This window comes from Lontra canadensis, unplaced genomic scaffold (assembly GCF_010015895.1).
Source record: "Lontra canadensis isolate GAN:19392208 unplaced genomic scaffold, GSC_riverotter_1.0 scaffold49, whole genome shotgun sequence".
In the NCBI taxonomy this organism is placed as follows: Eukaryota; Metazoa; Chordata; class Mammalia; order Carnivora; family Mustelidae; genus Lontra; species Lontra canadensis.
This window is the reverse complement of record NW_022631043.1, coordinates 175,051-189,149: the sequence shown is the minus strand read 5'-3', so window position 1 is coordinate 189,149 and position 14,099 is coordinate 175,051. Positions and strand designations below refer to the sequence as shown.

Sequence of the window (14,099 nt, the reverse complement as noted above, 5' to 3'; positions counted from 1 at the left end):
AGGAGTTTATGGGGTGTGGACCCCACAGAGTCCCCGCCGGGGCCCGGTGTGGTGGCAGACAGAGAGCCGCTGGCCTTCCGGCTGGTTCTAGGGCTCCGTCCGGGCTGTTGGTGGGGGTGGGGGGCAGTGGGCCCCACGGGCGCATCCCCTGCTGGTGGCGCCTCACCTTTCCCTGGCGGCTCTGGCCAAACACAAGCACCGAACTTGAAAGAAGTCGCGCGTCTGCCCTTTCCTCTCCTGGGCGGTGTCTTCCGGATCCAACACTCACACTTGCTCCTCAGGCCCAGCACCCCCGGACTTGCTCCCGGCCAGTCTGGAATTCTAGAAGCTCTAGAGCTCTGGTCTTACAATAAGCTTTGGGGCCATCTGAACGCATGTTTGTGCTGGTGTGAGGGCTCGTCGGGATTTTTTTTTTTTTTCATCGAACGTGGATGTTCTGTTAACCCGGCACCGCCTTTTGGGAAGACCACGGTTCTCCCACGGAGGCACTTGCTCTCTGCCGGACGTCGGTCGGCTCTCTCGGGCTGGGTCTTTTCCGGGTCCCTCTCTGTTCTCCTGACCTGTCTGTGCCTTCTCTCGCCAATACCGCCCTACCCTGACGTGCTACTCCTTTCCTGTCTTCGATGGCCCTACTGAGAGGCTCTGTCTTCTGCCCGTCGTGCATCTCTGAAGCACAAGGACCATCGTCGGTGGAAAGCCTTTGGTGGCTCCTGCCTGCGAGCCCCCTTTCCCGCCCTGTACCCCGCACGGAGGTGTCTGCGTTTCTGCACCCGGCCACGTGGGCACCTGGTTGTGAGGCTCTATGTCCTCCTGAGACCCCATGAGGAGCCCAGATTCAGGGGCTTGTGTAGACCATGAGACAGGTGAGGTTTGTGCCAGCCCCACCTTCTGGGAACACTGGTCCTACCAGCGGGGTTTAAACTCTTTCCCCCATGTTATTTAGGTCCGTGTGCATGGGCACAAGTGGCAAGTGCGGGACCAGAGCGGGTCCACCCCTTGGAGCAATTCTGAAATCGCGTGTGTGCTGGTTAGGGTTGCACACAAACGTGCCCAGGTCAGGGGGAGCCCCACACATACACGCCACTCCACGGCCCGCGCGCCCAAACTCCCTCCTCCGTGAGGTTTTCCGAGGCGTCCTGGCTCTTGGAGTCCCTCGCACCCCGCCTGGATTCCGGTTCAGAAGTCGGGACTGCGGCTTGACACCCACTGTGCACCTTCTCTACCGGGTTCCGTCCCCCACCAAGTGCTACAACAGTAGAAAGAGAAACACAGATGTGCACGGCAACTCCTCCCCACACCATCCCTGGCCAAGGGTCTGCGCCACCAGAGGGGACATGGCCACCTCCTGGGGCCTGGAGTAGAGAACAGAAAACAAGGCAATTCCCGTCCTTTTTCTGGTCACATTAGGAGCCCCCCATTTCCAGCTCTTGCACCTGCTCAACACACGCAGGCCTGGACTGGTCTTCAAGTCCAGCCAGGAGACACCAGGGAGGAAACCGGGACACTTCCTGCCAGCTCAGGGCTCCTCCGCGTTCCACACTCCACGGGCCATGTTCCCAAAGTCCACAGGGCACTGCCACATGTGTGGTGTCTGGGAACTCCAGCCACGCTCAGCGGACAGGCCGGGCAGAGGAGGCGGACTCCCATCGCGCCCAGAACCAGAACCGGGTCTGACCCGCTTCCTCCTACTGTCTCGCGGCAACCCGTGGCCTCCGTCCCCCCGTAGTTCATTTGCCCACTTGCACATGATTGTGCCAGGCCCTGCTCTGGTCTGCGTCCTTCTGCACGCGTGCGAGAGCTGCTGTCTTCCGCGAAGGCGGAGGGGACGCGGGGTCGTTGGACACGTGCCGTCAGAGGGCTGCCCACCAGGTCTGCACCCACGGGCACCCTTGGGACGCACCGGCTCTCAGACCTGCATGTTCTCCCCACCGCCAGGCAGCAGCTCGAGGGCTCACATCTGTCCGACGGGAAGGTATCAGGCAGAGCGTCTTTGTTTAACGCGCGTTTCCCGAATGAGGGGTGGAGGTCTGTCTGCATCTTTCCAAACACCTGCTGGCTTTCAGGTGCCCCCTACATGCACTCCCGCTTCCATCTGGGGCCTGTGCTTCTGTGGGATTGCTGCCTCGTCCCGACTGGTCTGTGTGCTCTAGATGACAGCGTCAGCTGCGGCGAGCCCCCTGGGGCTCCAGCGATCTCTTTGCTTTGCCCCCAGCGCCCTTCAGGGCACATGGGCCCCCGCTCCAGGGGCTCGCCCTGTCTTCCCTTCTGCAGGGCGGTGTAATCGAATACTTCTGCTTGGGCCTCACGGTTTCCTCTTCCACAGCTGCTTCTGGAGGCCCTTCATGGCCCGCGGGTCCTAAAGAGGTTCCCTGGTTTACTCTGTTACAAGGAAAGCCTGTCCCCGCGTTCAGCCCAGGGCAACGAGCTCAGTTTTTCTCCACGAAGTGAGCTTATCTCCAGCACCATCGCTGAAATAATCCCTCCTTTCTCTATGGAGTCATCCTGCCGTCTCTACCCCGGACCCTAGGATCTCAGGTGTCCTGTCCATCTGCTCTTAGGCTGCCACACTCTTCTTTCCTGCCGTCATTGCTTCCTAAACCGACTGCCGTGACTTTGCAGTGCGTCTTCCGTCCGGTCGTTGCTCGAGGTCCCGAGGCCGTGCTCTTGGCTGCGTCTGGTTTCGGACGGTCCGACTCCTCGCAGCCTCCCTTCACCGCCCCCAGCTTTGCTCATCAGTTTCTGGTCTCGGAGTGGATTTCGCCAGCTAACCAGACGGCTCACGGGCGCTCGGGAGGCCGGGCTCCGCTCCGGGCTTCCCGGCTCCGCCAGGCTGGCCCGTGCCGGGCATCGGTGCTGGCGGTCTGAGCGAGCGTGTCTCAGCCCCGTGCGTGCCGGGCAGCCTCACCGCGGGCAGTTAACAGAGCCTCGCCCCCTGCTGCCTTCCATGGGGTGCTGGACCGCGGTCAGCCCAGGCTCTGTGCCTCCCTCCCTCCCTCCCTCCCGGCCCCACTGCCTTCTGTTCTGTTCTCTCCAGTGCGTGTCCTGTGGGGTGACCTTTCTCAGGCTGCTGGAGAGCCGGGCGCTTCCCGCGCTGCGGACATGCCGCCCAGCTCGTCGGGCCTCTCCGGACGTCCCTCTGCGGCTTTCCCCTCCTGTCTCCCCCCACCTGCCTCGGCTCCAGCGCGTCTCCCCTTGAGGCCGAGATTCAAACGCAGCCACCGCACTTTCCAAAAACTCCGTTTCTGTTTCATATCTGTTTGGCCATGTCTAGTAAGTCTTTATCTTCCGTCGTTTTCTGCTTGTCTTTGTGTCTCTTCAAATATTTCATGCGCGATCACTTGGTGCGAAGCGTACTTGTTAACCCCAGTCTCTGAGGATCCTGGGAGCCTGGACTAGCTGTGGGTTTGCTCTCACTCGTCGGCTTCTTTCCTCGGGTCTGCAAACTTTTCTCAGAACCTCCAATACGGTTTCACTCGCCCCGGCTGCATGCTGAGGGCACAGGGTGTGAATCCCACCGGCCAGGAGCTCCCTGATCGCTGCTGCTTGGACCAGGGGGCAAGGCTGCCTGCGGGCCCTGCCAGAGCCCAGGCTAAGCACATCCAGTCCAGTGCTCCCTCCTCCGGCTCTGGGAACATGGCCCTGACCCCAACCCGGCCCCCCAGCCCGGCCCCCCAACCCCCAAGGTCTTGGGTGCTTCCTGCCCATCATTCTGGCTGTTGGCTCAGTTTTGGACACTCCTGCTTTTTTGCTTTTTGTTTCCAAGGCTCTAGAGACTTCCCTTACTGTTCTCAAGCACCAGCAACACATTAAAAAGTACATTTATCATCATCTACCCAAGAGCTGCCCGTGTTTTCAGGCTTCTCGGGAACGCCACGTCCGCACGTGGCGGATGTTGGCTGGCTGGTGTCCCCTCGGCTGACCCCAGAGTGATCTGGAGCAAGTCGCGGTCCCTCCCACCGTCCTCATCCCCTCTCCCACGGCACTGTGTCCTGGGCTCCTGTGAGGCTGCACCCCGGTCCCCTCCCCCAAAGGCTGCTGCACAGGGGACCCTCTCCTCCTTCTGACCATAGGAAGCAGGCGTCCCTCAGCGCAGCGTCACCCTGCTTCTCCTCCCCGACCCTCGCTGCCCTGATGCCGGGGACGCCTCCCCAGAGCTCGCACTGCTCCTTGCCCCAGGCCCTCCTCCTGGCATGGGATGCCCCCATCCTCCCTACCCTGCCTTCTGGCTCTGACCGCTTGGCCCCACGACCATGCAGGGCTCAAGTGGCAGGAGAGGGGCACCGCAGGGCTCCCAGCAGCCACTGTTGGAAGAAGAGCTCCTGGCCCCCCGGGTGCTGGGAACAATCGTGGGGGACAGCACAGGCTTCTCTCCCACCCAGCACCCTACGGCCTCCATGTTTCCAGCAGACCCAGGCCTAGACTCGCCTACATCTGCAGCTCCCCAGCCTCCCCCTACCCCCATCCGCCCTGCCCGCTCTCAAGGCCTTCCAGCCCTCCCTGCCCACCACCACTCACTGGCGACGTCCTCCAGCTGGCCCTTCTCCGGGATGCCCCCTCGCTTTCCTGGCTGGGCTGTCTGGGGGATTCCTGGGCCTGCAGATAGCTGCTGGGGTGCACGGGCACAAGCAGACCCCCGGCACCTTGGGAAGATCAGAGCCTTGTCCCACGTCTGACTCACATGTACCAGGCGACTATCACACTTCCAGAACTTTCTGAGCAGCCGCGGATGCCGTCCCCAGAGCAGCCACAGGGAGCAAGGGGGCTGTGGGACACAGCCGGATGACCCCTCAGCAGGGGCTGCAGCAGGTGGGAGGCTTTGTGGTGCCCGGCTGGGGACCGGAGAGAGAGCGGAAGGGACGGGGAGGAAAGCAGGAGGAAGCATCAGGCCGGGCAGCACAGGGAGGAGGGCACTGGGTCCCCAGGGCCTCAGGGCCACGGATGGGGCAGGAGGAGAGGCCGGAGGAGAGGCCACGATGGGGGTGGGGGAGCTAGATCAGGCCAGGCACGTGGGTGGGTTTCAGAAGCTGGGGAGTCGGGAGTCACTGGATCTGGGAAGCACTGGGAGGGCGGGGGGTGCCCGGGGCCGACCCCCAGGGCTCTGGGCTCTGCACCGGCAGGTGAGGTTTCGGCTCATGCGGCCGCAGAGGGGCTGAGGACCCGTGTCCTGAGTGTGTGGGTCTGGAGAGGAGGTGCCCTAGCCTCACAGAGGAGCGGTGGCGGGAGGGTCCAGGGCAGGGAGAGCCCAGGGAGGCCAAGGGGAACTCTGCCGCATTTAATAGAGAAATAACACAGCATATGCCGGGAGCAAGGCCGATGACCAGGGCTCAGTGAGTCACGAACTGGGAGAGTTCACTGATGTCTTCCAAAACGCTGTGGTAGAATCTGCGGCTCATGGAGTCTGGGTCCTGCCTCAGGACCTCCACATCTGCGGCAGAGACCCCCAGCTGCCGCACAGTCCCCCAGCGTGGGGTAGGGCAGGGTGGGGGGCACTGCTCTGTCCCAGGAAACCCTGCGGGGTGTGGGGGAGACCCGGCCCTGTCCCAGGTAAACATGCGGGGTATGGGGGGCACTGCCCTGTCCTGAGAGCCCATGCGGGATGTGGAGAGACCCAGCCCTGTCCCGGGAGACCATGCGGGGTGTGGGGGTCACAGCCCTGTCCTGGAATGGAATCTCAAGGAAAAGATGGTGGCCCGCCATTGGGACAGGCTGGTTGAGGGCCCTTCTTAGGAGTCGGGAGACAAAGAGGTTCCACGTCCTCGGCCCTCGGGGCTCACGTTTCCTGAGGACATTCAGGTCGCCCTTCTTCAGGGAAAAGCAGAGGTCGGTGAAGTAGTCGTGCAGGAGGCCCCCTGGGGCAGAGAGGGAAGGCGGGGTGTGCACGGGCGCCTCTGGGGCCCGAGGGAGGCCGGCTTGGCAGGGACGGGAGGTCAGTGTGTGGCTGATGGGACCAGCACCCCCACCCGCTCCGGGTCTGCCCCCCCCGGGGTACAGGAGCGCAGCCCGCAGTGTGGCAGCCCCAGCAGTGGGCGGTGGGGGGTGCTGGCGGGCAGCATGGCAGGGGCGGGGGACCGCAGGCCGGCACGTACCGATGAACTTCATGGCCGTCCGCCTCAGGTTTCCGTGGGGGCTGGCGAGGTAGTGCAGGGCCTGCATGAGGAACTGGTGATAGCTGCCGAAGTTGCTCTCCACCTGCGGGGGAGGGGGACAAGGGCGCCCGTGGCTCCCCCGCCTCTGGGACCTGGCTCGGCCCGAGGCCCCAGCCAGCCCAGCAGTCCCAGGCCTGGAAGGACAAGGGCCCTACCCTAGTCTGGGTCCAGGCCTGGGGACCTGGTTCCTGCAGGGGAGCGGGGAGAGGGGCTGGCAGGGCCCAGCTCTGGGGCAACAGCTCCTACTCCTACCCACCTCGAGTGGGAGCCCGTGTCAAGGAGTCTGGAACATTCCCTGTGGTCCCCACCGCCCAACACTGTCCTGAACATCCTCTGGAGGCCACCTGTGCCCCTCCCAGCGGGGCGCCAGCGAGGGCCTCAGGGTGGGTCAGAGCCACGAGCAGGTAGCGAGATCTGCTGGGATCCTGGGCTCCAGGCCGGGGCCCGGCCTCACCACCAGCCTCGCACATTCTCCCAGGCACGGGCTGTGAGCACCCCGGGGTGGGCGGCTGCTCTTCCACACAGGGGGGAGCTGGCCCAGGACAGGCGCCACCCCTGAGGGGGTGCACCAGGAGACGCACACAGCCCAGCTGCCCAGGCCAGGCGTGACAGATGACATATCCTCGCCGACGGAGCTCCGTTGCCACCCAGCCACACTCCAGGGACAACCATGTCCCCAGACCCGGCCGGCCTGAGATGACATTTCTTCCTCTTGGGCAAAACCCCAGAACTCCTGCAAAGTGTGGACGTGGGGAACCCTGCAAACCCAGGGATGTCTCCGTGGGGAAGAGCAGGAAGGCAGGGCTGCGGAGTGGAAGGCAGTGGGGACCCTGTCGCTCCCCCGACATCTGAGCCGCCCGGGGACCCCACAGTCCCACCGAGGCCAGTGGCAAAGGCTCACACCCGTCTCAAGAAGTCTGTAGCTGCTGAAATACATGGAGAGACGGACTCTGTGGGATTCACGACTGCAATTTAGTAACTTAGCAACTTAGTAACGCAACTTAGTAACCGTGGGATGTTGTAGGAGACGCGCGGCTCAGCAATCAGTAAGACTCGGAAAGTGGGTATCGGGCTTCCACGCCATCTCTACATCTCTTCCGCCACGCGCGAGACAGGGGTCCCCCGGGGCGCACATGGGTGGGATGGAACCAGAACCGGAAGCCCCCACGGGCGCCGTGTCCGTGGGGGGACACCCCACACACAGGGCATCGCACACGCCGCTGCAGTCTAGGCCATGGAGGCTCCGAGGGGAGGCAGAGGGAAGCCGACAGGGGCTCTGCCTCTCGCGGCCTGAGTGAGGAGCAGGAGAAGAGACCTGAACTGAGCAGTGGCAACACGACACAGACCCGTGTGAGGACCGGGAGCCGCGCAGATACCACACAACCGGGGCAGCTCAGAGCCGAGACGTCAAATCCGTCCCAGGTCCTACCAGTGGGACGGTACGAAGGACTCTGGAATGGGGCGCACACAGAGAAGGACCCGCAATCCGGAATGACAGGGTACAAGAGCAGGAAAGAGACCATGGGCCACGGGCAGAAAGCACCCATAACAAGACTTGACGCCGAAATTCCAGGGACGGGGCCCCTTGGAGCAGGTAACAGCCCAGTGGGTGACCATAACCTCTGGGGACACCTGGAGCTCACCAGAAGAGAGCCAGACACAGGAACCACGGCCAGGCCAGACCAGTGGAGGCGGCAGGAGGATGGGCGCCAGCAGGAGTGCTGGGGGTGGGGCAGAGGCGGGCGTGGAGAGCAGAGGTGGAGAGAAGACAGCGTGGGGCCACGTGGAGGAACCATGGCACGCAGAGGGTCACCAGCACGGGCCCCAGGCAGGGAGCCCGGCCCTGCGCTAGATGGGAGGGCACAGCCAACCCGCCCCTCCATCCCCGCTGCAGATATAGCTCCTGGCGGCTCCCGGCACCAGCGCCGTCCCCAAGCAGCGAGGGGTTCCTGCACCACACCCAAGTGCAAACCCGGCCAAGTAACACGCCTTCTATGCAAAACTCAAAACCGCACGACCAGAGACATGGGGAGCAAAGTCACAAAGTCATAAACTGGGCAAAAACACAAGTAACTCATCGAGTTCCCACCCTGGAGCACGCAAACGGCTCATTGTTCACACGCATCCGAGCACACAACCCACAACACCACGCACCCGCTGGGCAGAGGGCTCCTCCCCTCGGCCCCGCCAAGCCCCGCCGGCCCCCCAGTGAGGCGGCGCCCACGGGAGACACTGCCCTCCGGATGCTGAGGAGCCCGGCCTCCCTCTCTCTGGGCACCTTTGCCCCCAGACTGCCAGCCTCCCCCCTATCCAGGAAACATGCACCATCTCCCAGCCTCAGTAGGACCCCCGGACCCCCACACCCCCACCAGATCCCGTGGGGGCCAGGTGAGACAGCCTGCCTGCTGCCCAGCCCAGGAGAAGCCTGGACTGTGGTCCCCAAGCAGCAGGGAGGGGTTCCGGGACCAACTGAGAAACAAGCCAACTGCTAGAAATCAGAGCTGCGGTTTCTTGTTCACGCACCCCGTGCACGTCCAGCTCCTTCCCACCCTCCTCAGCAGGAGATGTGGGCCCAGCGATGTCTGGCGTGAGGGGGAGTCCTGGGTTCTGGGAGAGACGGGGCCCTCCCCAGGTCTGTGCTGGGGGCACCAGTAGGGGCCGACCCTCGAAGGCCCTCTCACCTGCAGCCGTGGGCTCTGCCGCGCCCCCCGGGAGCCAGCCCTCGGTTCACGCCCACGGGACTGAGTCAGAGGCCCCCCACGGGCTTTCAGTGCCTAGCCCACCCTGTCCGGGTGCCCCTGAGAGGGTGCCGGGCCTAAGCCCATTCCCAGAGGCCCCTGAGGGTGCACAGCCCCCATCTGTCTCCCTGGCCTCCTTGCGTCTGGGCGCTAGCGTCTTACCATGTAGATGAAGATGTCATTCTCGGCGCCCAGGCCGTGGCCCCATGCCAGCTTCCCGAACAGCTCCTTCCGAAACTCCCACTTGAGCAGAATGGCGCAGCGCAGGAAGGTGAGCTTGGTGTTCTGGGCCGCCGCGGGGAGGGACAGCCTCAGGCTTCCCCTCGTCGGTGCCCTCTCGGCTACACCCCAACCGGCTGGCCTTCTGCAGCCACGCTGGACCGGAGACCCTGAGGGTCCTGGCCCCATGAGGACCCCACTCACAGCTGTGCCCATGCCCTAGAGGGGCTGCAGCCCCGGGGGGGGCGCCCCATAGTAGTGTCTTTACCCACCCGTACACCCCATGGTTATTCCACTGTAATTCACAGGAAAACTCAAGAGGCCAGTGGTCACTCTGGCCACCCTGGCTTCCTTCCTGACCTTGAGGGGTTCTCTCAAGGGCTGGGGAACAGGCTTCCAGGAAAGGAAGACCGGCCCCTCACTCACCAGCACCCAATAGTCCTAGAACCCACTAAAAAGTCTCTGTGTCCCTGTGATGGGCAGAGCCCTGTCTCTCCAGATAACTCCCACGACCTCGGGCTGTGGGGTCTCTATGGAGCTGATTCAGGTCACAGGGTTCCTGGGTGGCCCTAGGGTAGCCTGACCTGTGTCCTCATAAGGACAAACTTGGACACATACACAAGGGGACGACCACATGAGGACACAGGGAGAAGACGTGGTCTACATACCCAGGAGAGAGACCCTCAGTGGGGACCAGCCCTACCCCAGCCTAAACCCCACAGCGGCCTGAACTAAGACAGGCCTGTTCCCAAGCGGGCCTCTCCCTGCCTTGCTGAGTTGAGGGGGCACTGGCCCACCCAGTCTTTAAGCAAAGCCTCAGTTTCCTCCTAAGTGTACCTGCCAGGTGCTCACACTATGTCCGCAGGAGACTGAGCCTCTCCCAGCAACAAGGAGGCCCTGATCACAGGCCAGCCCGGCACTGCCCCTCCTCCTGTCATCCACTGGCTCCTTCGTCAGGAGGCTTCTGGTCTCTGGGCACCTTATCCTAAGACTGCAGCTTCCCAGGCTTTATAAGCCCGCCTCCCCCAGGCAGCCTCTCCGGCTTACCCTGACACTCTCCTCCCAACGCCCACCTGTACCCCTCCACCTCCCACCGGGCGGGCCACACTGCCGCTTCTCCTCGTCTCCCGTCCACCCCCCCTTCACTGCTTCCTCGGCCACAAGGGCTCTCAGCAGCCACCTGGCGCCAGGCCCTCTCTCCAGCGGGAGGGTCTCCTCGCCCGGTCAGGCCACCAGCGAAGGGTCCAGAGGGCTGGCTCCCGGGGGGATGGCCTGGAACTGAAGGAAGCCCCTCTGTGGGGAAGAAGCAGTTTCCTGCGGGCTCGGGAGGGACCGGGGAGGGGGCGGCGGGCAGGCCTGCCTGGGTAGGGGTGAGGGGGTCCGAGCCAAGGTGTTAGGTGATTGGAGGCCCCGCCTGGACAGCCGGTCGCTGGGGCCGCTTGCCTGTGCGGGCGCGAGGCCGGGCGCTCACCATGGCCACGTCGGGGCAGGGGTCCGCCAGGTGGAAGAGCAGCGGCACCAGGGCCCGAAAGGCGAAGGTCTTGAGCTCCGGCCGGTACTTCCTGCCGCCGCTGTGGAGCACGTCTCCGAACAGCGAGATGGCTCCTCCCCGCACCGGGGCCTGCTCCTGCGGGACGCGGGGAGCCCTCAGCCGCCAGCAGCCCGCCCCCCACGTGCCCCCTCTCCCACCTTCTGCTTTGGCCCCAGACGTGCGGCGGCGGCCTGGGCCCTCACGCCCGCCCTCTCCAGCTCACCGCTCGGACCTTGCCGCACTGACGCTCGGGCCTGCCCCACCCGCAGGGCCGCCTTCTCTCCAGCCAGTCCCCCCTCCTCCCGCCACCCCCTCCAGTGGCTGCAGCCCTCCTGTTGGGTCAGGGCTGGGGCATGGGCCCTGCGGCCAGACCTGGGGCGGTCTCGCTCTGGGACCCTGGCCGGATGGGGACCCTTCGGGCTTCGGGTCATCCTGGGGCCTCCACGGCCTTACCCAGCCTCAGTGACCGCAACTCACTTGGCCCTAGACACCTGCCCACCGGGCCCTGTGGTCCCTCCCGGCCTCGCCCCTCCTGCAGCTCCTGCCATCAGCTCCTGGGCTGCACTAGGAATCCCCCAGATCAGGGCCCTTCCTGCCCCATCCCCCAAACCCCGCATCCCCCTTCCCCGCTCTGGTCCCCAGCCTCCCGGTGGAGGAGCATGTGGCTTGGGCAGGGTCACAGTCCGGGCAGCCCAGAGGCCTCCCAGAAACTTCCACACTGTGGGCCGTTCCTGCGGGGCTCCAGAAGACCCCACCCACAAGCCCCGGGGTGGGGCGGGGGGAGCGGCTTCGGCTGCTCCGATTGGCTGCGCCGCCGCCCCGCCCTCACATCCTCGAACAGCGGCAACAGGTGCTGGGCCATCTTGAGGCTGGCAGCGCCGACGCCTTGAGTCCCCAGGTGGTGCAGGATGTCGCCCAGGATCTCCATCAGGCCCATGAGGTCCTTGGGCTCCGGCTTCCCAAAACGGTCCAGCAGCCCGGCCAGCCGCCCACGGAGCAGCACCACCTGTGGGGCAGGGAGGAGACAAAGCCATTCCCCGGTCGCCCTGCTCCCTCCCAAGTGTCCCGCCGCCTTCTGCACCTGCCCCCCACCCCTGTCCGCCTCCCTGATGGAGCCCGAGGCTCTCTGCCCGCCTTGCCTCCCTGTCACAGGCAGCAGGGGACTGAGCCCTGGCCCTCACAGGAACACCCAGCTGGTGTGGCTGTCAGGTGAGGAAGCCAGAGTCCCAGCCCCCCAGCCCACTCCATTCCAGAAACCCTAGGAGCCCCAACCCTAGGCAATACAGTGGGGTTTCCTAAAATTCCCACTCTCTCCTGCCTTGGCCTGACTTGACTTCCCCGCCTGCCCCGTCCAGTGGGACCATCAGAGGGGGCTCTTCTCAAATGCCTCCTCCTCCCTGCAGTCTTCCTGGCCTAGGAGCAGGCAGACCCTCGTCTCACCTTCTTGGGGTGCATGAGCGTGCTGCTGAGGCCCTTTAGGCTCATGGCCCGCACCAGCTGGTTGGGGTGGTTGAGGCCCAGGCTCAGGAAGCTGTCCATGGTCCTCCGGGACACGTACTGGGTGAGCTCTTGGCTGTTGAGAAACTGAGCGGTGTGGGCACCGTCAGCTGCCCAGGACCGACAGCCTGTAGCCCATGGAAGGTCGTGGGCTTGGGCTTAAGGAAGCATTTCCAGGCAGCAAGCGGGTCGGATGCAGAAAGCAGAAGTTAGGAAGCCCCCATATCGGAGGGTCCCAGAGGAAGTCCGATTCTCAGAACTTCTTAAGGGCCAGAGGACAGAGGCCAGGAGCAGGGGCAGGGCAGAGCCAAGGAGGGGCTGACCTCCGTGATGATAAGAATGGCCACGATGTTGTCCCGTTCCTCGGAGCTCTTCAGGGAGATGACTGCCTGCCCCAGGACAGCCTTGACCTCACAGTCATAGTGGGCCATGGCCCTGGAGAGGCAGACACAGGGGCCCCAAGGTCTTCATCCTTGGCCAGGGGTTCCCCCAGCTCCCCTCGACCTTGCTCAGTCAGAGACACGGCCCAGGCAACAGAGTCTAGGGGACAGGTCCCAGGGTGGGGTGCAGGGGGGCCCCATGAGGGATGCCGTCTGGGCCAGGCCCCCCAGGCTCACACCCACCTAGCCAAGAGGGTCACTCCCTCGGTGTAGGTTTCCAGATGCTCGAAGAGCTCCCAGCCTCGCAGCAGCTTGAGGTGGGCAAACACCTCCCAGTAGCTCGTGGTCCAGAAGAGACCCTTCAGGGCCTCCAGGCAGGTCCTAGGGGCACGTGGGGTGTTCAGAGGAGGTGAGTCAGGGCTCCGGGCCGGGGTCTCCTTGGCTGCGTCCTCCCTCTCCCAGGGGAGCGGCCCCCTTCCAAGCTGTGTCTCCTCGGTTGTGTCCCTCCCTCTCCTGGGGGAGCGGCCCCCTTCCAAGCTGTGTCTCGGGATTCCGGCTCCTGCCAGCTTTGGGCTGCTGGGCCCCTGCTCCCTGGACTGCGAGCCTCCAGCCGGGGCCGGAGTTCACCCCTTTCTGGTTCCCCAGCACTTAGCTCCGGGCCTGAGGCCCACCAGGGCCTTCCACGGGTGCATGGAAGGATGTCCTGGGGCCCGTGGGTGCGGGGCTGGGCCCCGAGGCCGCATTAGAGGTCTCACCTGCAGGGGCTGAGGGGCCGCACCTCCAGGACGTCCTCCTCATAGTCCGAGATGCCGTCCGCCACGCCCAGCTCGAACAGGTAGCGCAGCTGGGTGAGCAGGCCCACGAGGATGCCCGCGAAGGCCCAGCGCACGGTGGCCTTGTACTCCCGGGTGTACAGGAGCTCGTAAATGGTGCCCAGGGCCTGCAGCAGGCGACAGAGCTGGACTCGGGTAGGCGACACCCGCACCGGGGCCAGCAGAGCGGGCGCCACCCCACCCCACCCCCACCTGGGCCCCTGCTGCCTGTGCCTGGTGGGGGCTGGGAGGTCCACGTTGGGGTTCAGCATCAAGGGTCCTCCGCAGCTCCTGCTGAGACCTCCTCGGCTGGGTCACCCGGGGATCCCACAGGGCGCCCCCCCATGACAATGCCGCTGCAAGGGGGGGCGCTGGGGGCACAGCGGGGTGGGGGTGGCGGCAGGAGGCTCACCAGCAGGGAGATGAGCTCCGCCGGCTGGCTGAGCCTGAGGAGCTCCCCGGCGGGCCGCAGCTTCAGCTTCGCGTAGAGCAGGGTGAGCACCCTGTGAGCCAGCTGCGGGCTGCCAGCCAGGGCCTTCCACAGCGGCAGGACCTGTCTGGGGAGGCAGGGAGCCCAGTCCCGCCAGGGGTGGAGGGGCCGGTGGGATGCGACCCTCGGGACAGCAGGGTGACCTGCTCGCCATGTGGGAGTGGAGACGATTGGGCCCGTCGGGAGCGGGGAGCCCTTCCCTCGGGGAGCCCAGGAGGCTGTGTCCTAACAGCCAGTGAGGTCTCCCCTCCCACCCCCACTCAGAGCCCGTAGCCCAGGCTAGCTT

At 64.8% G+C, this 14,099-nt stretch overlaps 1 protein-coding gene across 2 annotated transcripts; it reads right to left on the bottom strand.

The window, feature by feature from the left end:
* Positions 1-5,259: 5,259 nt before the first annotated feature.
* LOC116876985 (maestro heat-like repeat family member 5) lies at positions 5,260-13,788 on the bottom strand. 2 transcript variants are annotated; one of them, XM_032873442.1, is made up of 11 exons: positions 13,736-13,788; positions 13,267-13,451; positions 12,755-12,892; positions 12,455-12,566; positions 12,075-12,218; positions 11,464-11,640; positions 10,575-10,730; positions 9,047-9,169; positions 6,087-6,189; positions 5,775-5,849; positions 5,260-5,425 (listed from the first exon to the last, which is right to left on the bottom strand). In XM_032873442.1, exons 4-11 carry the CDS (start codon positions 12,560-12,562, stop codon positions 5,325-5,327), a joined length of 987 nt encoding a protein of 328 aa, XP_032729333.1. In that variant the 5' UTR covers positions 12,563-12,566; positions 12,755-12,892; positions 13,267-13,451; positions 13,736-13,788; the 3' UTR covers positions 5,260-5,324. The 2 variants fall into 2 exon arrangements, with proteins under 2 accessions (XP_032729333.1, XP_032729334.1); XM_032873443.1 differs by having other exon boundaries at positions 5,775-5,802.
* Between the last annotated feature and the right edge of the window lie 311 nt (positions 13,789-14,099).

What these genes read in the sequence shown, in the direction of transcription:
- LOC116876985 (XM_032873442.1), bottom strand. Translation starts at nt 12,562, where the DNA reads ATGGCCCACTATGACTGTGAGGTCAAGGCTGTCCTGGGGCAGGCAGTC. An exon ending in CCATTCTTATCATCACGGAG is followed by an intron (nt 12,219 to 12,454) that starts GTCAGCCCCTCC and finishes CACACCGCTCAG; the next exon opens with TTTCTCAACAGCCAAGAGCT. An exon ending in CCTGCCCCGACGTGGCCATG is followed by an intron (nt 9,170 to 10,574) that starts GTGAGCGCCCGG and finishes GCGGCGGCCCAG; the next exon opens with AACACCAAGCTCACCTTCCT.